Source organism: Lepidochelys kempii, chromosome 5 (assembly GCF_965140265.1).
Source record: "Lepidochelys kempii isolate rLepKem1 chromosome 5, rLepKem1.hap2, whole genome shotgun sequence".
Classification (NCBI taxonomy): Eukaryota; Metazoa; Chordata; order Testudines; family Cheloniidae; genus Lepidochelys; species Lepidochelys kempii.
In genome coordinates this window covers 24,572,647-24,598,093 of record NC_133260.1, presented here as the reverse complement: position 1 = coordinate 24,598,093, position 25,447 = coordinate 24,572,647, and the positions used below count along the sequence as shown (strand labels likewise).

Below are 25,447 nucleotides of genomic sequence, written 5' to 3'. Positions count from 1 at the left end.
GCCGAGGGGCCCGCTCCCCCTTCCGCTGAGTCTCCCCGTGTCCCCCCATCCCCGTGCCGAGGGGCCCTGCTCCCCCTTCCGCTGAGTCTCCCCGTGTCCCCCCATCCCCGTGCCGAGGGGCCCGCTCCCCCTTCCGCTGAGTCTCCCCGTGCCGAGGGGCCCGCTCCCCCTTCCGCTGAGTCTCCCCGTTTCCCCCCATCCCCGTGCCGAGGGGACCTGCTCCCCCTTCCGCTGAGTCTCCCCGTTTCCCCCCATCCCCGTGCCGAGGGGACCTGCTCCCCCTTCCGCTGAGTCTCCCCGTGTCCCCCCATCCCCGTGCCGAGGGGCCCTGCTCCCCCTTCCGATGAGTCTCCCCGTGTCCCCCCATCCCCGTGCCGAGGGCCCTGCTCCCCCTTCCGCTGAGTCTCCCCGTTTCCCCCCATCCCCGTGCCGAGGGGCCCTGCTCCCCCTTCCGATGAGTCTCCCCGTGTCCCCCCATCCCCGTGCCGAGGGCCCTGCTCCCCCTTCCGCTGAGTCTCCCCGTGTCCCCCCATCCCCGTGCCGAGGGCCCTGCCCGCTCCTGGCGGGGGGCGGGGACCGCGCGGGAGGCGGACGGGGCCGCCGGCCGCCGGGTGTCTGGCCCGCTGGGGGCCGGGCCGCGGCGGCCGCTCGATGTTTCGGCGCTCGGCAGGAGGCGGCGGAGCCAGGCGCGGCCATGGCCCTGCGCGGGGTGCGGGTGCTGGAGCTGGCGGGCCTGGCGCCCTCCCCGCTCTGCGGCATGATCCTGGCCGACTTCGGGGCGCAGGTGGTGCGGGTGGATCGCTGCCCCCGCTCGGCCATGAACGCCGACGTGCAGGGCCGGGGCAAGCGCTCCCTGGCGCTCGACCTGAAGCAGGGCCCCGGCGCGGCGGCGCTGAGGAGGCTCTGCCGGGGGGCGGACGTGCTCGTGGAGCCCTTCCGCCACGGTGAGGGGCCGGCCTGGGCGGGCGGGTGAGTGCCGCCGGCGGCAGGACCTTTGGGCGCAGGGTTTGGGGGGAGGGGTGCGGGTGCTGCCGGGGGAGGGCACCTGGGCCAGGGTTTGGGGGGAGGGGTGCGGGTGCTGCCGGGGGAGGGCACCTGGGCGCAGGGTTTGGGGGGAGGGGTGCGGGTGCTGCCGGGGGAGGGCACCTGGGGCAGGGTTTGGGGGGAGGGGTGCGAGTGCTGCCGGGGGAGGGCACCTGGGCGCAGGGTTTGGGGGGAGGGGTGCGGGTGCTGCCGGGGGAGGGCACCTGGGCCAGGGTTTGGGGGGAGGGGTGCGGGTGCTGCCGGGGGAGGGCACCTGGGGCAGGGTTTGGGGGGAGGGGTGCGAGTGCTGCCGGGGGAGGGCACCTGGGGCAGGGTTTGGGGGGAGGGGTGCGGGTGCTGCCGGGGGAGGGCACCTGGGGCAGGGTTTGGGGGGAGGGGTGCGGGTGCTGCCGGGGGAGGGCACCTGGGCCAGGGTTTGGGGGGAGGGGTGTGGGTGCCGCCGGCGGCAGGACCTTTGGGCGCAGGGTTTGGGGGGAGGGGTGCGGGTGCTGCCGGGGGAGGGCACCTGGGCCAGGGTTTGGGAGGAGGGGTGCGGGTGCCGCCGGGGGAGGGCACCTGGGCCAGGGTTTGGGGGAGGGGTGCGGGTGCTGCCGGCGGCAGGACCTTTGGGCGCAGGGTTTGGGGGGAGGGGTGCGGGTGCTGCCGGGGGAGGGCACCTGGGCCAGGGTTTGGGGGAGGGGTGCGGGTGCCGCCGGCGGCAGGACCTTTGGGCGCAGGGTTTGGGGGGAGGGGTGCGGGTGCTGCCGGGGGAGGGCACCTGGGCGCAGGGTTTGGGGGGAGGGGTGCGGGTGCCGCCGGCGGCAGGACCTTTGGGCGCAGGGTTTGGGGGGAGGGGTGCGGGTGCTGCCGGGGGAGGGTACCTGGGGCAGGGTTTGGGGGAGGGGTGCGGGTGCTGCCGGGGGAGGGCACCTGGGCGCAGGGTTTGGGGGGAGGGGTGCGGGTGCTGCCGGGGGAGGGCACCTGGGCCAGGGTTTGGGGGGAGGGGTGCGGGTGCTGCCGGGGGAGGGCACCTGGGGCAGGGTTTGGGGGGAGGGGTGCGGGTGCTGCCGGGGGAGGGCACCTGGGGCAGGGTTTGGGGGGAGGGGTGCGGGTGCTGCCGGGGGAGGGCACCTGGGCCAGGGTTTGGGGGGAGGGGTGCGGGTGCTGCCGGGGGAGGGCACCTGGGCGCAGGGTTTGGGGGGAGGGGTGCGGGTGCTGCCGGGGGAGGGCACCTGGGCGCAGGGTTTGGGGGGAGGGGTGCGGGTGCTGCCGGGGGAGGGCACCTGGGGCAGGGTTTGGGGGGAGGGGTGCGGGTGCTGCCGGGGGAGGGCACCTGGGGCAGGGTTTGGGGGGAGGGGTGCGGGTGCTGCCGGGGGAGGGCACCTGGGGCAGGGTTTGGGGGGAGGGGTGCGGGTGCTGCCGGGGGAGGGCACCTGGGCGCAGGGTTTGGGGGGAGGGGTGCGGGTGCTGCCGGGGGAGGGCACCTGGGGCAGGGTTTGGGGGGAGGGGTGCGGGTGCCGCTGTGGGAGGGCACCTGGGGCAGGGTTTGGGGGGAGGGGTGCGGGTGCTGCCGGGGGAGGGCACCTGGGGCAGGGTTTGGGGGGAGGGGTGCGGGTGCTGCCGGGGGAGGGCACCTGGGCGCAGGGTTTGGGGGAGGGGTGCGCGTGCTGCTTGGGGAGAGCTATGGGTGCCACTGGTGGGAGGGTCCCTGGGCGCAGGGTTTAGCGGGGAGGGGGATGGGTGCCTCTGGTGGGAGGGGTCCTGCTGACTGGGGGACTACTAGGGTGCAAGGCTTAGGTGTGTCTGTGGCGGATCAGAGGTGGGGGTGCTGTGCCAGGGAAGGGATCCTGGGGATGCTCTACAGGGGAGAAGAGGCAGAATGGGGGCTGGGTGCCAGGAGTAAAATTGGGGAAGATGCTGCTATAGAGGAGGAAGGACGGGTGAATAGAGGGCAGTAGTCAGGTAGCGTTGCCCCACGTGGGAGATAGGAGCTGCTGTTAGGGAATGACAACTCTCAACTGGCTGGATGCAAAATAGTGTGGTTGGTGCAAATGTCATGGGGCAAACCCAGATTTATGGGACACAACAACCCACAGAATAGAGTTTAGGGTTAAAGTATCCTATCCAAACAATGGCCCATTAAGCCTCAAACAACTTTGACAATTGTCCAGGAGCCCATAGATGACCCCAATGGATGTATAATGGGGCAAATTGTGGCATGCTTCAGCCTTGACCCTGCAAAGACATGCATACACATACAAATGGCTTAAACACTTGCACACCCAGTGTGTACAGTTTATCAAGCATGTGAAGCTTTGTATGTCTGGGGCGTTAGTTTTTAATATGGAGGTGCAATTCCCGTGGAGACAACAGGTCCAGCATGCTCTGTTGTTTCCTAACCCCTTGATCCGCAAATATGGCAAGTTTTAGCAGGAGGCTCAGCTTCAAGTTGCATGTCACATGTTGATGCCTGTTGTTCCCTTAGGGCTGCAATTCTGTATTAAAGATTAAGGATTCACTGAAGTATTCATGTGCTGTGTTCTGGCCATACCAGATTTAGGACTAAAGGGTCACTTTATCATTTTAAACATCAATCATTGTAAATCAGCTCATTTATCTGCGTTACTAATAACACCTGTGAACATTAAAACTGGGAACTTCTTAAATCTGGTGTGCTTTTCTTTGTGTATTCCTGGGTTTTGACGTGTTGTATGTGTTTTTTTTCTCATAGGCTGTACAGTGGAAATCAATGAATCCAATTTCATTTTAATTTTTAGTTTCACATTTTCTGTGTTGAAATGTTTGGGTTGCCGTGGGATTGTTTGGTTAAAGTGACAAATTCCATTGGAAATGTACAGTTAATATAATGGAAATTTCTATTGTCCTTTGGTTTTGTAAAAAGTTAGTTACAAAGTTTAAATATGGGTGCAAGTATGAGTTGAGACTAGTGTCTTATTAAGGGTAAATTTCCATCTGTGGTTCTTTGTAATTCTATAGCTAGATAATGCATCTCATGGACCTGGTCCTGAAATTGTCTCAACACTGGTTTGGATCTTCTGGCATAGAACCAGTTGTAGGATTGGGGCCCAAGTGATACGTGGGGAGATTTTAAATGGCACAAAGAGAAGTTAGGCATCCAAATCCCATTGGCTTTCAGTTAGTTTCTTTGTGATATCTGTTGGAGTTGGGCTTTTGAAAATCTGTCCGTGGTGGTAAGAGCAAGCAAATAAATTTTGTGCCTTGTCTAGTAAATTGTCACAACAGTTTTGTGAGGCTGTATTATAACTTTGGTCGTAGAAAAGGGGTCTATAAATAGGGTATGTTTTTGACTTCATAATAGTTCTCTTTATGTTGAAAGTGCTTTACAATACTGAGTTAACATTGACGGAGCTAAAATTGGTTATTTCCAGATTAAGATTCTTACACTTTGATCCTTCAACTGCATTTATGCAGATGCAGAGCTTCATCAATATGGTTTCATGTGGGTGGATCCAATTTGTATTTATAATATACCGTCATGGAACTTAAAAATTTCATTTTTGCAGGAAGGGGTGGATTTATTTTTGTCCGTTTAGGAATTTGCTGTTATTCAATGCAGTTCACCTTTCAGGGCAGGTGGAAATTTGAAGATCCAGACCTGTATAATTATATATATATTATTAAACAGATGCTGATACATGATGGTATGCTGATACATACATACCAGCAAATCTCTCTGTTTCTCTGCCTAGCCATTATCAGTTGACACTTCTCAGTCAGTGTCATGCTGGACCTGGGTCTTCAAGGAGTTGAAGGATGATAGGATTGTGATTTTATAGATTAATTTGGGGAAGGTGTGTTCCATTCATAAAATGTAATGTGGAAGAAGGTATGAAAGCAATTTTAAGAATTAAGAATCCAGTATTTCTCTTTTCCCCTCCATATCAGATCGTGTAGCTCTGCGGAGTCAGCACTGTTTATCAGACATACTTCTGACCAAAGTTTATCTGTAATTTGCTAAACACAGATAAAAGTCCATTTTACAAATTATACACAGCTTAAACATTTCACCTGGAAAAAATAAACAAAAACAAGACACTTTTTGTGGGGGTTGGGTGCTAAAGGGAGGAAAACATTTCAAAATGTGAATTTATACAGTTTTTCATCCCTGTAAATTAAAACTGACCAAACCTACATTTATTTAATTTTGCAAAAGTTTCTTGAGCTTGAACCTACAGAAGAAACTTTTGTTTGTACAGTTTCTGCAAATCATTTGCTGTGTATAATTGCCCCAGTCTGCTCTTGTTTTTATGATAGATAAAAAGTAATAGTAGTAGATGGGTAGGCCAACGTAAGGATAAAATGGAGTGTCTTATGCCAAAACTGAAGGAAAGGGGAAATATATTGGGCAGGTAAGCAAGGAAAATGTCATTGAGTTATATTCTGATAAGAGACAGAAGCAGTCCTGAGAAAGTTGTGCAGAGGTTCAGCCTTGTAAAGATGGGGGAGTGTATTAGCCAAAAGTTTGCCTTTCTTTTTACTATGGTGCGTGACCTCCTGGGAGCTGTCTCTTTGGTTCAGCTATGTTCAGTGGTCCACAGTTGAGGAAATTGGTCAGAATGATCATGAAGGGTCTGAAATTGGGGAGAAACAAAGTGCATTTAAACTACTTTTACACTAAATTTATATTTGATGCATTCAACATATAAAATAAACTTAGTACATTATTAATTTAAAAAATATTGGTAATTCATGTTTTAATATGGCTACTGTAGTTTAGGCTTTTTTGAACATAATCAGCATGTTAGCTTTAATTCAAGTTCATAATGACTAATGCATTTTACTGTTTTTCATTTCAAATCAAGTTTGTTTTGAATCTAGATTAAAAGCAAAAATTTGATTTGGGATTAAACATTTTATTTTTCTGTTAAGGTGTCATGGAAAAACTTGGTCTTGGTCCAAAGGTCCTTCTGAAGGAAAATCCAAAACTTATCTATGCTAGACTTACTGGATTTGGCCAGTCAGGAAAATATGCCAAGTCTGCAGGTCATGACATCAATTATTTGGCTTTGTCAGGTAAGCTGTAAAAATTCCTATTAGATTAACTTTATTTTTGCTTTAATTAAGAATTGTATTAGCAGGTACTTTGTGTACATGGCTTAAATTACCTGAGTGTTGTCATCTTCAGGTAAAAGAGGATAAAAGAAGAAAAATCTAGATAAAGTTTTTTCTTTTTTTTTTAAAGGTAAATATAATTTTATGATAGTCTTCAGGTTTATCTTTTCATTTTGGGCCTGATCCCCCAACCTTTACTCACCTGGGCAATCCTTGCATGGTTAGTCCCATGAAACTACAAATCAATAGGTTTACTTGTGTGAGACTGGATTATTGAGGTAAGTGAAAGCTGCAGGATCCAGGCCCTTTGTGAGCTCTGTCTTGCCTGAGTGCTGTACATATCCTTATGTTGAATGCCAGCCCAGAGGAAAGTAGCTAACAAAGTGATGTTATTGACTTTAATATTGCTGGACTGTAGAACAAAGTCCACACTGCCTGCTAAAATAATTTTCTTCCTAAATCCGCTTTAATCAGTACCATTTTGTGTGGTTCCTGGCAGCTATTACCGTAACTTGGCAGCCTATTGCAAGAAGAAAACCTCAGCTAGCAACACCTGTATTTTTGCACACTTTTGGGGGGGCAGAGGGGTCCTTTGAATTAGAAAATGTAAAATATGCTTTTGCACCAATTAACTCTTTTTTCAACAAATCAAGTTTTATCAGAGTTTGTTGGCAAAAATATCAGACAAGTGTATGGAATGTTTACAGATCTAGCAGTACACTTCTTATGTGATTCCGAGTTAGTATTTCTCAAACTGCTTTTGCCAGAACAGCCCAAAGTAAATGATAATCCTAGTTTTTGGCAAACTATTTTCTAAAATAAAACCAATCTGCCTGAAATGTCACAGGCATGCCAGATAGATTATTTCTGCCAAGTTTAAAACAAATTAGACAAGGCATTTGGGAGGTGTGACTGCTCAAAAATGAGGTGATCTCATGTTTTGGAAATTTTCCTTATGGTTTTGGTTTGCTGTAACCCAAAAATGACTTGTCCTAGAAAGTCCAAATTAGATTTAATATATTCATGTACTGGTGCTTATGACACCGATTCGACTGTTGAATGGCAGATTTTAGTTATTGAGAAGTTTTCTGCATGCATGCTCAGTGGAGTTCTTAACACCATGTGTCAACTTGTGTGCACTTTAGAAAACACACATTGGTGTGTGAGTTACTTAAACAATATATCAGCGCCAGGCAGTGTTTTAGGATGCATTGAATTTGTACACTGCTTCAGCTGCAGGACTCAGATCCTAGGCTGATGGCTTAGGAGGAATGTGGCTTTGCAGGGCTGATAAACTCCACATTGCCCCACTGGCAGGAGGAGGGGAAAGAGAGTCGTTATAGGGGAAACGAGAGAGCAAAATGAAGGTAAGGGGGCTGTTTAGGGGAGCAAAGAGTGCTAGCACTCTAGAAGCCCCTTCCCAAATAAAAACAATGCCAGATCCTTGGCTCTGCTTCAGCCCTTTTTTGTCACTCCTGCAGTGTAAAGGGGCCATAATGTTGTCTTAAACCACTAGCTGAGGATTCTCTTGGAATGTAGGGGATGCTGTAGTTACCTTGGTTAAGGTATATAAATTGAAGAAATGTTAGTTTTCATTTTTCTAACATTAATGGTCATACACTTTTTGATTAAATTTATGTGCTTTTTGCACTGTTTTTCAGGTGTGCTGTCGAAACTTGGTAGAAAAGATGAAAATCCTTATGCACCAGTAAATCTTCTGGCTGATTTTGCTGGTGGAGGTGTCATGTGTGCAATGGGTATAATTATGGCCCTCTATGAACGTACAAAATCTGGCAAAGGGCAAGTCGTTGATGCAAGTATGGTAAGTTTTTGAAATTTGTTTATTTGTAGTTTTTTGTTTTTAAACTCTAACTCTACAAAAGGGAAAAAGGATGAAGTTGTTGGTAAGGCATAGCACTGGGAGTTAGGGAAATGAAAAGTTAAGCTACCTAATGGGACACCTCTACTCCTTCACCCACCGGCAAACGTCTTATCACACCTTGCCACTGCCCTAACTCCTTTACACCACAGAAAATAGACCGCAATCTTACCTCTGCCGCCCGTGGATGCCAGTGTCTGACACACCCTTTAACAAACTACCTCCTCTCAATCTGATTATTTGAAGATGATGATGTGGTAGGATGTGTTGGAAGGTGGTATGCCATGAGAAGATTTTATGCCTCACATGCACCCAAAATGATGCATAATGGCAAAAAATGACCCTTAATCCTTAAAATTACTTTTTAAAAAGTCTCCTTGTTGCATCAGATCTATCAAAGTTTCATCTGTCTGCCAATTTTTGTTTAGATAGACGATGTCTTTTGAAAATATATCAGTTAACAAAACCAAAAAACAAGTCAGACTGCCATGGATGAATTTCAACAACAGATGAGTTTCAAACACTTTGATTTCTTTTCATGATTTTTTTAAAATAAACAAAAACTACACAGAAAATTCAGAGGACTTAAAAATGAACACTGAAATTTCTCATCGAAAGGAGAAAAAAAACAAAAATGTACGTCCCACTTTAAACCTCTTACAGAAGACAACCTTAGCCATGGAGCCACAATTGGTGCCTCCATAATAGTGTTTTCAAATTAATTTTTCCTTTTTTAAAAAGGAACACTGTACAATTTAGTTTAAAACTTGACCTTTCTTAAAAATATAGTAATACAATGGGTAGTGTCATTTGGACATTATGTTCCATTCAGTTGAACAGACATTACATAGGAAAGTGCTGATAAAGCACATACATGCACCATCAGCAGCAGCAGCAGCAAAGACAGTTAAATAATAATCTGAGACAGATGAGTCTGGTTCCACTTCCAACTCTGACCCATGGAAAGAGATTTTTCTTTTTTAAACGTAACTAATACCACAACCTATCAATATTTGAACTGTCACTTCATTTTAACCTATTTTTGTTTAAAGGGCACATTACTTATTACAGACATTTGCATCATATTAAGAACTCTTTCAGGTGGTGGGATTTTCTTAAGGAGGAAAAGAGGAAATAGTTTTTTAACTTCCTCTCATGTCCCCACAATGACTTTTCATAGCATTTCAGTCTTTCATAGATTAGTGTGCCCTTTGTCATGTCTACGCCAAAAGGGAGTCTTGTTCTCAACTTCCTGCCAAGCGACCTTTTTCAAAAGTCACTTAACGATTTTCACACCGTTTTCTACAAAACTGTTGGATTGAGAATACCTGGGATTTGAAGTTATGTGCTTAAACCCATACTCTTCTAGCAAATGTTTTAAATTCACGTCCATCAAAGCACTGACCATTTTCAGGGATTCCATGCCTGGACAATATGGATTTTAAGCGCATTAAAACATATTCTGATGTACTAGTTTCTAATATAACAATCTCTAGTTAGTGAGAATAATAATCCAAAATCAAAACATAGTCGTTACCTACATACGTAAATAAATGCACACTAACTTTAGACCATGCCCTTAACTGTTCATTGTTTATCAACATAGGCTCTTTTCTCTGTTTAGGTTGGTATTTTTGACACGTTTAATACATTTTAACTGTTTTTTCCTATTTTATTATTCATTTGTAGCCAATAAAGTATCTCTCTGGCTCTGCATTTACATTTCTCCATGCCCATCTGTCCTTCATGTATTCTTGTGAGCTTGTAAGCTTTTTATATCTTGGGCACTGCTATTCTGTTTCCTGTAAACAATATGCTATCAGTAACAGACCTGTTTTGAACTGGAAATATGGACTTGGTATGTAATGTCCTGGCCGCCCTGTGGTAATAGCTTTAATTACCTCTGTAAAGTCTCCTCATTAGCTGTAGCCTCAGCAAATTCATTCCACTTCCTTTCTGAGACAAGAAAATTCTTTTTTTTCATCAGGTTGACATGCACTATGTCTGACTCCACCTCTCTTTCTCCTACAGTTTTATCAAATGCTCTGGACAATGTGTTCACTACCACTAACTCTTTTTCTGGAGTATATGCAATTGTTAAATTATACAATTAGAGCTGGAAAAACAGTCGTCATACTGTGGGCGGAGTGTCAACTAACCCCTTAATTGCAATTGATATGGTCTGTTTGAACACATGGAATATTTTACAACATGCACTAGGGCTAAAGTTCCTTTTCAGTTTGGGCATAGTGGCATTCTGTTCTGTAAGAGCTCTGGATGTATACACCACTAGTCTTCAGTGGTAGTCATATTTTTGTAGCTATGTTGCCCCTATGCCGCCTTTGGAGGCATCAGTGAACAAGCTGGTCAGTCTTCTGTGGTCAAAATACTTTAGCACAGGGGATTTCTGAATCAATTGTTTCAGGTTGACAAACTCTTTGTCCAGTTTAGCGTCCCTTGTCCATTGACTATTCTTTTGCGTGAGTGCATGGAGGTTGCTGGTTTGTGCAGCCAAATTAGGTATAAATTTACCAACAAAATTAACCATTCCTATGGATCCTTGTACTTTCTTCTTATTTTCTGGGTGGGCTATTTGTTATAGCTTGTGTTCTGCTAGGATCAATAAAGTTAACTTTTCTCCTAAATAGGTTATTTCTCTGAGCCTGAATTTACACTTTTATTTGCTTAGCTTCAGACCTACTGCTCTAACCCTGTCCAATGCTTCTAACCTGTAATTATGTTCCTCTGTTGTGTTGCCCCAGAGGAAAATGTCATCTATATACACTTTTGTGCCTTCAGTTTCCTCAAATATTTGCTGCACAGCTCTATGAAAGATATCTGGAGCAGATTTTAGACAAAACGGGAATCTGAGAAAGCAATATCTTCCATATGGTGTAATAAAAGTACACAATTTGGAGCTCTTCTCATCTAAGGGAATCTGCCAGAATCCAGATTTTGCATCTAAAAAAGTAAAATACTTTGTACCAGCCATATCCCCCCAAATGTCTTCCCTGATATATAACTGAAAGTGTTTTCTTTTGATATAGTTGTTGTTCTTCCTTAGGATCCAGGCATAATCTCAGTGTTCTATTCTTTCCCCCCCTACTATTTGCTAGTGAGTCTGTAGGCTCTTCGAATTACATCATTTGTTACTAAACGATCAAGTTCTTCTTTTGAGATTTTTCCGTCATACTTATAGGAATATTTCTAGGGACTTGTATGATGGGATAATTTGGTTCTGTCAGTTCAGTTCTATATTCAGTTGCTAATTTTCCTATGCCCTCAAAAACATCCTGATACTGTTCCTTATCTCCTCCACCATGTGCACTCTTTGGATCAGTCCAAGGGCTTGGCATGTCTTTAAACCCTCTAAAGGGGCTTTATTTCTTTTAACTATTACAAAGGATATCTGTTCTTTTTGATCTTTTACCTTCACTTCTAATACTCATGTACCTCTACTAGGAAAAAGAAAAGGAGTACTTGTGGCACCTTAGAGACTAACAAATTTATTTGAGCATAAGGTTTCGTGAGCTACAGCTCACTTCATCAGATGCATTCAGTGGAAAACACAGTGCGGAGATTTATGTACATAGAGAACATGAAACAATGGGTGTTACCATACATACTGTAAGGAGAAAGTGTTCTCCGACTGGTTTTTGAATTTTATAATTCTTGACGTCTGATTTGTGTCCATTTATTCTTTTACGTAGAGACTGTCCAGTCTGACCAATGTACGTGGCAGAGGGGCATTGCTGGCACATGATGGCATATATCACATTGGTAGATGTGCAGGTGAACGAGCCTCTGATAGTGTGGCTAATGTGATTAGGCTTTGATTATCACTACAAAAGGTTTTCTTCCCCCCTGCCCCCGCTCTCCTGCTGGTAATAGCTCATCTTAAGTGATCACTCTCCTTACAGTTTTCAGAGTAGCAGCCATGTTAGTCTGTATTTGCAAAAAGAAAAGGAGTACTTGTGGCACCTTAGAGACTAACCAATTTATTTGAGCATAAGCTTTCATGAGCTACAGCTTATGCTCAAATAAATTGGTTAGTCTCTAAGGTGCCACAAGTACTCCTTTTCTCCTTATAGTGTGTATGGTAACACCCATTGTTTCGTGTTCTCTATGTATATAAATTTCCCCACTGTATTTTCCACTGAATGCATCTAATGAAGTGAGCTGTTGCTCATGAAAGCTTATGCTCAAATAAGTTTGTTAGTCTCTAAGGTGCCACAAATACTCCTTTTCTTTTTGCGAATACAGACTAATATGGCTACTACTCTGAAACCTGTCATTCTACTAGGAAAGAGTTCTCTGTTGCAAGCTTTCAGTTTAACATGTTAGTTGCCATGTTCCCTGTCTTTTTCTTTAACCTTTTAACATTAATATCTGAAAAAACATTTATCTGAGCGCCAGGATCCAATCTGCAGGTTGTTTAGAGTCCCATTAGTCTCTAAAGAAATTGTCCATTCATCTGTTCCTTCCTCTTCAAATACAGTTCCTAGATAGAACTCTTCTGTGCTGCTGTTTGTGCTCTCTCTGGATTATGGCATCAGCATGCATGCTTTGCTTCCTCTTCTGCAGTTGTTGATCCTGACTGCAGACTTCGGTAAAATGATTGTATTTCTTACAAATATTACAGCGATTACCAAAAGCTGGGCATTGTTGAGGCCTGTGTTTGTGTCCACATCTTGTGCAGTCCTTGAAGCTGCCCCTTGCAAATTCTTGTGCTTTACTTGTTTTATGCTTCTCTCTGTTTTTTTGCTCCATACTGAGTTACTGTTTGCCAGTTTTTTCTCTCTCTTGTTACTCTATTCAGAGTGGCAGTGGCCTGTTTTCCTTCCGTTTTTTTTTTATTCTGTTCAGAGTGATATCAGCTGCCTGACACAGTCTTACTGCTTTATCCAAAGTGAGAGTCAGATCTTCTTATAGTCCTTTTTGCAGCTTTGGATCTCTGATTCTAATTACAGTTTGATCTCTTATAACTGAGGCTACTTTTTAGTCACGGGCATTTTTAGTAAAAGTCATGGACAGGTTCTCAGGCAGTAAACAAAAATTCACAGAAGTCACGGAGGTCATGGAAAGTCACAGAATCCATGACAAACTCGCAGCCTTACTTATAACTGAATCTGTTAATCCATAGTTGCAGGTTTGGCTCATTAGCTTCCGCTCTTAGAAATTTTTCAAATTATCCTTCTATTTGTCTTCTAAGGTAAAACATGTGTCTTTCAAATGTTACTCTTTTTAGGTATGCAATATTCTTAAATTTCTGCACAGTTGTGTCATAACTCACCCTCTTGGCCTGATGTAATGCATGTCTTCAACTCCTGTGCCTCAGGTGCTGCAGTATTTAAGAAGATTGCTATTTTCTGCTGGTTTTCTTTCTCACCAAAGCTAGCTGCTTGCTTGCATGCATGCATGCATGCATATATATAATCTCTGTTTGACCAGGAGTCTGCTGCATTACCTGAGAGTTTCAATTCTTTGGGGACTTTTAGTTTCTTTATCTCCAAGGTGACTTCTTCACCACTTTTCTTTGTCCTTTCTTCTACCTCACTCTGGTACCATGTGTTGTTTGTGGATTCATAAGAAGAAGGTATAGTCTAGACTCTTAGAAGTAAGCCTTTATTAGAACTAAAACAGAGTTACATAAGACAAAGGAGAGCCATGTGCTCCTAGCTACATACCTGCTGAACCTGACTTCAGACTGCTTGGGTTTTCTCTCGCCCAGTTCCCTGTAACATGTGCTCTGCTCTTAAAGGCACAGTGCATACTCCTAACAATTCCGTTGATACCTTTCCATTTCTTTTAGGGGACCTCTTACATAAGTTTAATAAGCTCAATGTCAGACATACCTTTTGGGTTCCTTGATGTAACTGTAATCAATGCTCGGAGCTCTACATCCATATGTCAACACCCTCACCATCTCTGCTATCTTGTAGGGTTCCTAAAGTGTGCTCGCCAGTGAGAAGCAGGGAGCTCCACAGATTAGAGAGAGCTGTGGGAGAATAGGCAGGTTAACATAGTGATCTCTGTGTGCATCTCAGTTTTCTGGGTACTGAGAACTAGAGAGAGGTTTTATCTTTTGAACTCCTTCACATTTTCTGCAAGCAGTCTTATCTCAGCCAGTTAAGTGCTGAGGCAGTTACTGTCCTGTAGAGCCACTGAGCTTGGCCTGTCACCTTACAACTCATTTCTTTGCTATTGGAATCACTGGGAGCTTGATAAAGTAAGAAAAACATTATCCATCCAGTACATTAATATGTCTTATGCCAATCTGATATTATCTTTCAGGGCTCCTTTTTACTCCTTTTAAATTTAGAAAACATCACATGCATAACTTTAAAGGCAAGATTGTTATGAATGATATAATCCTTAAACCAACTATTTAACAAGAATATTACAATTCAGAATCCTAACTAAGTATAACTTTAATTGTAAGTTTATGAATACTTGTTTGTGTGGAATTGCCAGCGATTTCACCAGTAACTCTAAACTTTTTATTTATTTATTTATTTTTTAAAATAAATCTTTAAGGTAGAAGGAGCAGCATATCTAAGTTCTTTCCTGTGGAAATCACAAAATTTAGGCCTTTGGAATAGACTTCGAGGGGAGAACTTGCTGGACAGCGGAGCCCCTTTTTATGAGACCTACAAGACCCTAGATGGGAAGTTCATGGCAGTTGGTGCCATTGAGCCACAATTCTATGAGCAGCTAGTAAAAGGTAAGTAACTTTCAGCAGTTGGTTCATACACGTGCCTTTCCTCAGCCAAGTGTGGTTATCATTTGATATCTTTGTTCCATGAAATCCATTATATTTGGTTTCTTATACAGGCAAACCACCTTTTGAAACCAGTTTGAATAAACTATATATTTTTTGTAACATTTGAATGGGTAGGGTTTTTTTAATATATATTTTTAATTACAGATTTTCTTCTGGAGATTTGCTACTGTGTTGTTTTGTGACTGAATTACTGAACAATTTCTTTGTAAACCACTATTTTCAAAGGGTTATAAATCTGCTTTAAAAACTCATTGTGGGTGGAATGCAAGGTTTTAGGCTAGACTGCAAATTAAAAAAATACCTTTCAATTTTTCAAATAAATTAATTAAACTATTTTAAAATGCACTTGCAGTGTAGATAGTTTGTAATAGCATTTCACTTTTTAAGGTTAAATTGGATTTTTTAAAACAAGTTGGCTATTGTAAAGTAACTTGTACTGCCAAATTTCATAAAGCTTTGTAGTGTCTGACATCAGATTGCAAGACAGATTAATAGCGTGACAAATACTATATTCAAGTTTTTCTAAAAATCCATGATAAGTAAAGTAACAAACTTATAAAAGATGATTAACACCAGACTTCACTAGACTTTCCTCTTGCACTTAAAACCTGATTTGGTCCTGGCTTCCCACATCTTGCCCCCTTCCCCAGTGGTTCCTTCTGTGCAAGATAGACCTTTCCATTCTCTCTAGTCAGAAGACTGGGACTCCACATTTATTGTGAATCCAGAAAGAATCACAGTAAGCAGTTAGTTATAGCTATAACATTCCATTCAATTTCATATTTATACACACACACAAACACACACACGTTCTGCAAGGTTGTTATCCTAGTTACCAGCCTGAGAGTTGCTCGTGCCAAGCCACTGGCCAGGTGGCCTAGACACGAGAAGGGTCAAATGCTTATGCTCTTGGAAGTTGGTTTGCAGAATCAGACCCCAAAGTTCTCAGTCTCTATAGTCCATTTTTATAGAAATTTATTCCTATGCCAGTCTATGGGAATTGCTTCATCATGCTTTTGCTGAATCAATCAGCAGATGGCACATTCCTGATGGCTCTGTGTTGTTCTTTGGTTCTCCCATCCTTGAGGCTGTTGCGTGGATTCCAGTCTGCCCTCCGGGGGGGGGTCCTCTGGTTGTTTCCACCTGACGCCTTCTTCCGCTGATGGACACTGGATTCTTCGGCTGGCACCTCCCTGATCATTCAGTTATTATCCACACACATCCTCTATCTCTATTTTAATCACAATTGTTAACAAAGCGAGATAAATACAACAAAGGGGCGGGGAGTCTCTGTGTGAGGAGTAGTTGTTACAAAGTATTGCTTTGAGAACAGACTCTGTCTTAGGATGTAGGAACACAATTAGCAGCTCGCAAGTTTCACACAGAGAGGGAGAGAAACAGTAAAAACAAGAGACCAAAAACCAAGAGACCTCTTAATTAGTAATACCCTGGAATTTAAACTATGGGGAATCAAACTCATTTGTGATTTTAATACAGAACTTCTTTAATATCATCCAACATAATCCTCCTTTTGACACTAAGATTTCTAATCGTCAGTTTTCAGAGTAACAGCCGTGTTAGTCTGTCTTTGCAAAAAGAAAAGGAGTACTTGTGGCACCTTAGAGACTAACCAATTTACTTGAGCATGAGCTTTCGTGAGCTACAGCTCACTTCATCGGATGCATACCGTGGAAACTGCAGAAGACATTATATACACACAGAGACCTAGTTAGTCTCTAAGGTGCCACAAGTACTCCTTTTCTTTTTGCTAATCGTCAGTGTCACTTTCTATGTAGCCTATTCAAGAGAAGGTACTGTGAGGCAATTTGAGTTTGTGATTCCAGTTCATCCCACGTACATGATCCTACTACAAGGTTTTGGGGCAACAGGAAAGGTGAGGCACACCCACTTTTGAGGAGTCCATTCAGTACAACCTCTAGTGTCCAAGAGCTTCCCTCCCACTCCAGCCCACTGGCTCGAGGTTCGGGGTAGCCAGAAGGATCCCATGTGTAATATGGGGAGTGGGCTAACCTTCCATACCTTTGCCTCCAGAGACTGTTGGTGTGCAATTTTGACAACAATTTCACCAATTAACAGGTCTGGTTTTACAATGCTAGAAACATACTGCATCCATTTGTACTGATAAGTATCAAACAGTGATCTTTTTTTTCCCCCCTTTGTTTTTGTATTAGGCTGTCCTGTAGCTGGGACAGAGAGCTTAATTTATTCTTAATCAGGTCTGCAGTATTTTTTTTAAACACACAACAGTGCTAGCAACAAGACAAAACATAGAACACAAAACACAATTTCTATTGTGACAGTAGATTCATGGTATTGGGTTGCTCTTCTGCTGGCATCAGCTTTTCCTGATTTTCTGAAAGACACAAAGAACATGTTTCTACCCCTTTTGGGGTGGCAGATTACTGCTTAAAATATTTCTTTTACAAATATCCTTGCTGATTGCAGGCAAAACAGAGGAATTACCCCCATATTTTCCTGTGTTTGTTCTATAGGCAGGCCAGGTTTCAATGGCTTCTGTCTTTTAAGGGTTATGGGGAAATTATCCCACTGTTTAGTCATTACATCCATGAGGTGGGGTACCTCATTTTCCCTTTTTATACAGCAGACCAAGTTTATAATGTTTTTCCTGCTGTGTTAAGCTTTAAGTTTATTTACAGGTAATAGCTGAGAAGCACAATATGATCTTAAAGAATTTTTCCAAAAATCATACACACTATATACATTGTTACAGGGGTACTTATTATCATTATTATCATTAAATGTATTAAAGTTATCTTGTTATACCATCCTTTTATTTAGACAATTTGTTTGCTGACCAGGTATGTCCTTTAGCAGCACAAAGGAGCTGCAGGTAGTTCTTTCCTTCCTTTACCAGTTAGGTAATTTGCATTTTCACAGACACTTCCTGCTTGCTTTTGGATTTAAAGCCATCAGCAGCTCAGAGACTCTCTATCTTAAAAGGTTTCACAGTAGCAGCCGTGTTAGTCTGTATTCGCAAAAAGAAAAGGAGGACTTGTGGCACCTTAGAGACTAACAAATTTATTTGAGCATAAGCTTTCGTGAGCTACAGCTCACTTCATCGGATGCATTCAGTGGAAAATACAGTGGGGAGATTCATATACATAGAGAACATCTTAAAAGGGACACAATCAGCTTTCACCAGAGTTTTGATTATATTTAACTTCTGCTTCCAAAACGCACAGCAATCTGAAAAAGAAAACCCAACCTGTTATGGCTCCCTTTGGAGCCCTACGAGCATTTTAATTCAGTAGCATGGTATGTTTGCATTTCTTTTGCCCCTTCTACAATATACACTGCACATGTTCTGGGGCAAATGCACATTCCTTCCATAGTTTAACTTCTATAACATTATCCATATCAATTTTTACATAAGGTGTGACTATTTCTTTTGTGCTTACAGAGTTTTCATGTACCTTTATCCAAGTTCCAGAGTAGCAGCCGTGTTAGTTTGTATCCACAAAAAGAAAAGGAGGACTTGTGGCACCTTAGAGACTAACCAATTTATCTGAGCATAAATAAATGCATCCGATGCCACTGAATGCATCCGATGAAGTGAGCTGTAGCTCACGAAAGTTTATGCTCAAATAAATTGGTTAGTCTCGAAGGTGCCACAAGTCCTCTTTTTCTTTATCCAAGTGACAGTCTGATTACATAGAGCCATTTTAAGGCTCTGTGTTTCTAACATTGCTTCTTTTTGTTTTGAGCACCTCACCCCTGCTGGTGCTTCAGAGGGGCACGGTCTTTTTTAATTTCTTATTCTTTTACCACAGCTCTTATCTGCTATTTTGTTACAAAAAACAAATAAAAAGAATCCAGACTCTCTCCCTGTTCTCCTGATTTTGACTGCCCTGCTGCAGCCATTACTTAAAAACATTTTAAATTTTGAAAAGCATTGAGTTACCTCTTAAGGATTAAATGCCAAAGCCAAGCAACACTAATCACCTGTGTCTAGCAAAAAGGTCTGCCAGTTTTGCAACTTTGAATTAAAGTGTCAAATGGATTTTTAGTGGCATTATTTAAAACAAAAACAAAACCAGTTGGTCCTTAGAACTTTACATATTTACACACACACAGACAGATACATACACATTTTCTTTTCCTTAACATCCCTTCCACCCTGCTCTGTTTTTTACATCTTACATTCCCTTTATACATTTGAGGCAGTTAAGTTCCAATAGAACCCCCTTATGTTCTTTTAGCAAATTTGACTTAAGTTGTCCATAGTCAAATGATTTCAATCAGATAGTTTATTTTTCCCTGGCTTATTTACACACATTCCTTTGGAAAAAGGCCCATTTTTCCTTCAGAATGGCTGCAAAGAAACCAAGAATTCTCTTTCTCTAACACTTTTCCTTTTTAACATTTTCACAAAGTTTAACTGCTTAATTCCCTCCAGCCTCCACAGAGTTAACTTTTCACTCTCTTTTCTCTTCGTAATTATGGCTGGGGGTGCCGTACATATGACCTTCTCCCACTTCACCCGCTCTAATGGCTGCTACCTGCTAAGTGGCAAAGCCCAATTTTTGTCTCAGACTCTTAATTAGTGACTCATGATGACTATGATTTGCAGGTGCTCTTCCCTGCTTCAAGGTTAATTTCTTTACCATACTTTTGAGCACATCTGTCTCTCTTTCAATTTTCTCAGAGGATTTAGCTTGGTCTGCCAGGAATCTTTCTCTCTCTCTCTCTCTGCATTCCTGGAGTGCCTCTTTCACTATTTCCAGCTGACTCTGTTTCAGAGTAACAGCCGTGTGCTCATGCTCAAATAAATTGGTTAGTCTCTAAGGTGCCACAAGTACTCCTTTTCTTTCAGCTGACTCTGGTTATTTGTAGCCAACACCTTCCAATTGTCTGCTCCCTTTTCCATTTGGTTTAGCTTTTCCTGTAAAGATGCCTTTTCCCCTTTACATGAAGACAAGCGGAGGGAAGAATCCTTACATGCCTCCCACAACAACCAAATTGCTGCTGCATCTCTTTTGGCAGCACGACAAGGTTTGTATATGAGGATATACTGAGCCAATCTATCTTCTAGGTCCGAAATAGTGCAGACATCAGCTAGGGCTCATTTAGTCCAAGGACTGTGCCCAGATTTTTGAAGGATTTGTTTAAAAGGTGTAATTTCTTTAACAAAAGGTGAGGTTGGAGTTCCTTCTGACTCCATTCCTCACTCTGGTACTGGCTTACCCTGTTTTCTTTTAAACATCTTAACATGGGTATTTCAATCTCTTTGTCACTCCTGGTATTACTCAGCGAGTGACAGCCTAGATTCTGAAATCGTAGCTTATCAAATTTCCTCGTCACACCTGGCACAGGTCAGCGAGTGACACAGCCTAGATTCTCTGATCCTGCTACTCCTTGTTCCAGCGAGCAGCACTGCCTGGCCCTTAGGCCTTCTTGTTGCCCCTGATACTTTGGTGAACAATAGGACTTGGATTCTGTAATCGTAGCTTAGTAATATGAGCTCTGTATATTTTACCTCTGCCTCCTGGAGGCCAGAAGGCTGGTTAACCAAATAGAAATGCCGAGCTCAATAGAGCTCGCGGTGTGCACACCAATATTTACAATAACTGAGGATTTTTACCAATATTCTCCCTTTCGCAATTCTCCACCAAAATGTTATGGGTAAAAAATTGTGATTTGTGTGGTTTTCTTATTTGTATGGTGCAATCTGGTGCTTTTCCAACATGCAGGAAGACATGAAGTCTAGTGCTTGCAATCTAAGGCCATGTCTACACTGAAAAGTTAGATTGACCCAGCTAAATCACTCACAGATGTGAAGAATCCACATCCCGAGCAGAGTAGTCAAGTTGACTCCCCCCGACTCCCTGTAGACAGCGCTAGGTTGATGGAAGAATTCTTCCATCTGCTGGACCGCTGCAGCAGTGCCACTGTAGTGTTTCAAGCGTAGACAAGCCCTTAGCAGGCAAAATGGAGGCAAAGAAATGGGAGAAAGTGATGTAGCATCAAAGTAAAGTGGTAGGGGATCTCCAAATTTTTGCTGCATTTTCCAGGAAGGTTTCATTTTAAAAAGATGTTTCTATTTCTTTTTTGTTAAAGGCGTCACAGTACAAATGATAGAACCACAGAAGCTAAAGATCGAGAAGGTCTGTTAGGCAATAGGGTCTCTATCCCTATCTTTTCTACATTATTTTTTCCTCTGTTTTAGAGCTATCAAGTCAAAGGTATATAGCTCTTAACTCTGTGCCCAGTTTGTGCTGTCTTTATGAGCCTATATCTGATGCACTTTAATATAATGGCAAGAACCAGGGATGGTCGTTTTCCTTTCCTTTTTCAAATTATGTGCCCTGTAATAAATTTTGAAACCACTTGTAACTGAAGCCTAATGTGCCATGACCCTTATGCTGTCTCAGGCTGCCTGCAATAAATATGCTTGAGAAGCAGGGTGAGCTATGGGCTGCAGAAAAAACATTTACTCTATTTTTATTAGCATGCCTAAAGTACAATACATCTAAACTTTGTTTTTATCCTTTTAGGACTGGGGCTAGATTCAGATAAGCTTCCCAATCAGTTGAGTTTCTCTGACTGGCCTGAAATGAAGAAAATGTTTGCAGCTATATTTTCCAAGAAGACACAAGCAGAATGGTGCAGGATCTTTGATGGCATAGATGCCTGTGTGACACCTGTTTTATCCTTGGATGAAGTTGCCTTACACGAGCATAACAAAGAGCGCAGTTCTTTTATCAAGAATGATCAGGAAGAGATAAGTCCTAGACCATCTCCTCTTCTTTCAAGGACTCCAGCTACTCCATCTCCCAGAAGGGATCCTTTTATAGGAGAACACACAGAAGAGATACTTCTAGAATTTGGCTTTACCAAGGAAGAGATTGCTAAACTTCACTCTGAAAAAGTAATTGAATTCAATAAGCCAAAAGCAAATTTGTAATATCTAGCCATGCAAATCAGAAAAGTTTCAAACTATCACAATAAGATTTTGTGCATTAAAGTTGGAATTACATGAGGAAATGTTAATGTAGCATCACTTTTTCAGGGCCGGGGTGTGTGTGTGACTGTTAAATTAATGGATTAATTGAGGACTAAATATACAAACTGTATTCCTAATTGGATTAGAATGCCTATAGAATGTTACCATTGAAATTTTGTCCTGGGGGTGTTTGTTTTGAAAAGATATGCAGTATTTGCTTGTTATAATGGTTTATGTCATTTTTAATGTTTCCTTCAATAAGTGTATTATAGGAAATGTGTGCTTGTTTTAATCCTTGTGTTTTTAATATATGTTATAATTAGCTGAAGGCAATGATTTTTATAAAATACTGTTATACTTCATAAACAGGTTGCTGTGTTGTTCATTTATAAATTTGAGAGAGAGCTCTTTTGCCTGTATTTTCACAGTATTGATATAAAATTCATTTGCATTATCCTCCCAGAATATTCATTAAAATACCATGGCAGAGCAACTATATTTAACGCCTGGCTACATTTCTGTAGTACTGTTAGTCCCATGACATTTGGAGTCTTAATTTGGCTGGAAAAATTGCCCTGGGTTGAAATTTGATATATTAAAGTGTCTGCCAATAAGCAGCCCTTTCATCCGGTTGTGAAAAAATGGAAAATAGGTTTAACCATATGAGTAATAAACAATAGTTACTGCATGTAGACCATAGTCTCTTTCAAAGTTAAAGTGGCCATTTGAAACTTCCTGACACTTGAAACATTCTGGCATGTCTTATTCTAAGTATAAATAAAGCAAATAGTTACCACAATCGGTATTGCATAGATGCCACAACCTCTTTTAAATTGGCAGCTTTATGCATTTTTTCCAAAAGCAGTTAGATCACATGGTGCACTAATTGTCTGACTTTAAAAAGCTAACCAAAAAACACAATTCAAAACCATTTGCATTCTAGGATCAGATACGTTGTATCAGTGCCTCTGCACCTAGGATGCAAATGGTTTTGAATGTTTGTTTGTTTTAAAGTCAGACAGTCCGCGCATCATGTGGTCTAGTTGCTTTAACTTTAAAAAAGGCTGTGGCCTCTAAGAGTAAGTATTTTCGTAACCGTTTTCCTTATTTATACTTGGAATATGACGCATCAGAATATTTTAGTGAGACCTTAAATGCTCATTGGGGGTGTTTGCTCTTTTGGGATTACATTCAGTATTTACTAAAACTGAGGTATACTGTAACTCATCTGGCCTCTGTGTAGTCAACATTACTGCTGTGGAAAACTTTTTTTTCTTTTGGTACTTAATGGCTGCATGGGCTTGGGAAAACTTTTATAAACACAGGGTTATGATAAAAAAAAAATTAGACAAATTTGACAAAAGATGCATTGGGTCCCTGGATGATGATAATCCTAATGAATCCTTGTTTTTTAAACACATTTTGGAAGATATTTTTTTTGTCTGAAAGTGTTCTAATCCATATCCATGATCAAATAATAATTTACTTTAGTTCAGATCCTTCTGGTCAAGCCAGGGAATTATAAATGTGATCAAGTTGAGGAAACAATCTATGGTGTATATTTAGGGCCTGATCCAAACTCACTGGAGTCAATGAAAAGACTCACATTGACTTCACTGGATTTTGGAACAGATCCCTAATTCAGATATAAACCTGATCAGTGGTGTTGATATATCAAGTACAGATTTCTACTGAAATTTTCAGTTTTCACTTCAGACCTATTACTTTTTCATGTAAGAAGTTTTTCTTTAGACTCTCTTTCAATAAATTGAGAGATTCTGAAGCAACTTCACCTTTGATTTCTTAGCACTAATGAAAATGTCTACCTTGATTTAGTTCTACATGAAATGGATGCAGAAATAAGTCCCAGACATCTTTTGGCAGATCTTTGCTAGGCTTTGTATTGCTTATACTTTTCCACCATTGTATCAACAAGGAGCAATGGTCTCAAGTTGCAATGGGGGAGGTCTAGGTTGGATATTAGGAAACACTATTTTACTAGGAGGGTGGTAAAGTACTGGAATGGGTTACCTAGGGAGGTGGTGGAATCTCCATTCTTAGAGGTTTTTAAGGGCCGGCTTGACAGAGCCCTGGCTAGGATGATTTAGTTGGTGTTGGTCCTGCTTTGAGCAGGGGGTTGGACTAGATGACCTCCTGAGGTCTCTTCCAACCCTAATCTATGATTCTATGATCGTACTATTACAGACAGATAGTAGAAACAAAACATTGAGACCTCAACTATCTATAAAGAGCTGCACAGACAAAATATTCCAGGTCTTTCCTGTCCCACAGTTCAATTTATTTGTTACCTGTGCTGACCTAGTTTATAGTTGAGTGGTGTGGGTTTCTCTGTTTTAATTGGGAAAAAAAATGGGAGAGTTAATTAGTCTAAAGTGGGAGCACAGCTTATTGTAAGACTGTACTTAAAGAGTAGTTATCAATGGTTTGCTATTAAACTGGGAGGTGGTATCTAGTGGGGCCCCACAGGGGTCAGTCTTGAGTCTGGTACTAGTGAATCGTTTCATTATGACTTAGATAATGGAGTGAAGCATATGCTTATACAATTTGTGGATGCCACCAAGATGGGAGGGCTTGCAAGCACTTTGGAGGACAGGATTAGAATTCAAAACAACTTTGACAAATTGGAGAATTGGTCTAAAATCAACAAGATTAAATTCAGTAAAGAAAAATGCAAAGTACTGCACTTAGGGAGGTAAAATTAAATGCATATCTACAAAAATTGGGAATAACTGGCTAGGTAGAAGTACTGCTGAAAAGGATCTACAGGTTATAGTGCATCACACTGAATATGAATCAACAACGTGATGTAGTTGCAAAAAAGGTTAATAGATTCTGGGGTGTATTAAGAGGAATGTTGTATGTAAGACCCGGGATGTCATTGTCCCACTCCGCTGGGCACTGGTGAGGCCTCAACTGAAGTACTGTGTCCAATTCTGGATGCCACGCTTTACGAAAGATTTGAACAAATTGGAGAGGGTCCAGAGGAGAGCAACAAAAATGATCAAAGGTTTGGAAAACCTGACCTATGAGAAAAGATTAAAAAACGTGGCATGTTTAGACTTGAGAAAAGAAGACTGAGGGAGGATCTGATAAATCTTTAAATATGTTAAAGGCTTTTTCAAAGAGGATGGTGATCAGTTGTTCTTTATGTCCACTGATGGTAGGACAAGAAGTAATGGGCTTAATTTGCAGCAAAGGAGATTTAGGTTAGAGATTTAAGAAAAACTTTCCTAGCAACGAGTTTCCAACTAGGGGTAGTTAAGCACTGGACTAGGCTTTCCAGGGAGATTGTGGAATCCCCATCACTGGAGGTTTTTAAGAACAGGTTGGACAAACACCTGTCACAAATGGTCTAGATTCGTTTCATTCTGCCTCAGTGCAGGGGGCTAAACTTGATGATCTCTTGAGGTCCCTTCCAGTCCTACATTTCTATGATTAATTTATCCTGTATTTGGTAGCTCAGATAGCTCTTTCACTTCTAGTGATCTTGTAACAATAATAAATACAAAATATTCAGATAGAAGTGTGGTGTTTTTTTTCCAGTTGACAGAGTTCCTTTAAATTATCAGAGTGCCTGTCGTGTACTCGGTACAAGAAGTATGGTCTCTGCCCTAAATGGTTTATTTAAATGCAAAATGTGAGCAAACATGAATGGTGGAAT

At 42.5% G+C, this 25,447-nt stretch overlaps 1 protein-coding gene across 4 annotated transcripts; it reads left to right on the top strand.

The window, feature by feature from the left end:
* The first annotated feature begins 598 nt into the window (after nt 1-598).
* AMACR (alpha-methylacyl-CoA racemase) lies at nt 599-25,309 on the top strand. 4 transcript variants are annotated; one of them, XM_073343695.1, is made up of 7 exons: nt 599-944; nt 5,935-6,078; nt 7,779-7,939; nt 14,534-14,720; nt 19,699-19,814; nt 20,880-20,926; nt 21,317-21,476. In XM_073343695.1, exons 1-6 carry the CDS (start codon nt 695-697, stop codon nt 20,895-20,897), a joined length of 876 nt encoding a protein of 291 aa, XP_073199796.1. In that variant the 5' UTR covers nt 599-694; the 3' UTR covers nt 20,898-20,926; nt 21,317-21,476. The 4 variants fall into 4 exon arrangements, with proteins under 4 accessions (XP_073199796.1, XP_073199797.1, XP_073199798.1 ...); XM_073343696.1 differs by lacking the exon at nt 20,880-20,926 and having other exon boundaries at nt 21,317-21,514; XM_073343697.1 differs by lacking the exon at nt 19,699-19,814 and having other exon boundaries at nt 600-944; nt 21,317-21,514.
* Nucleotides 25,310-25,447: the final 138 nt, after the last annotated feature.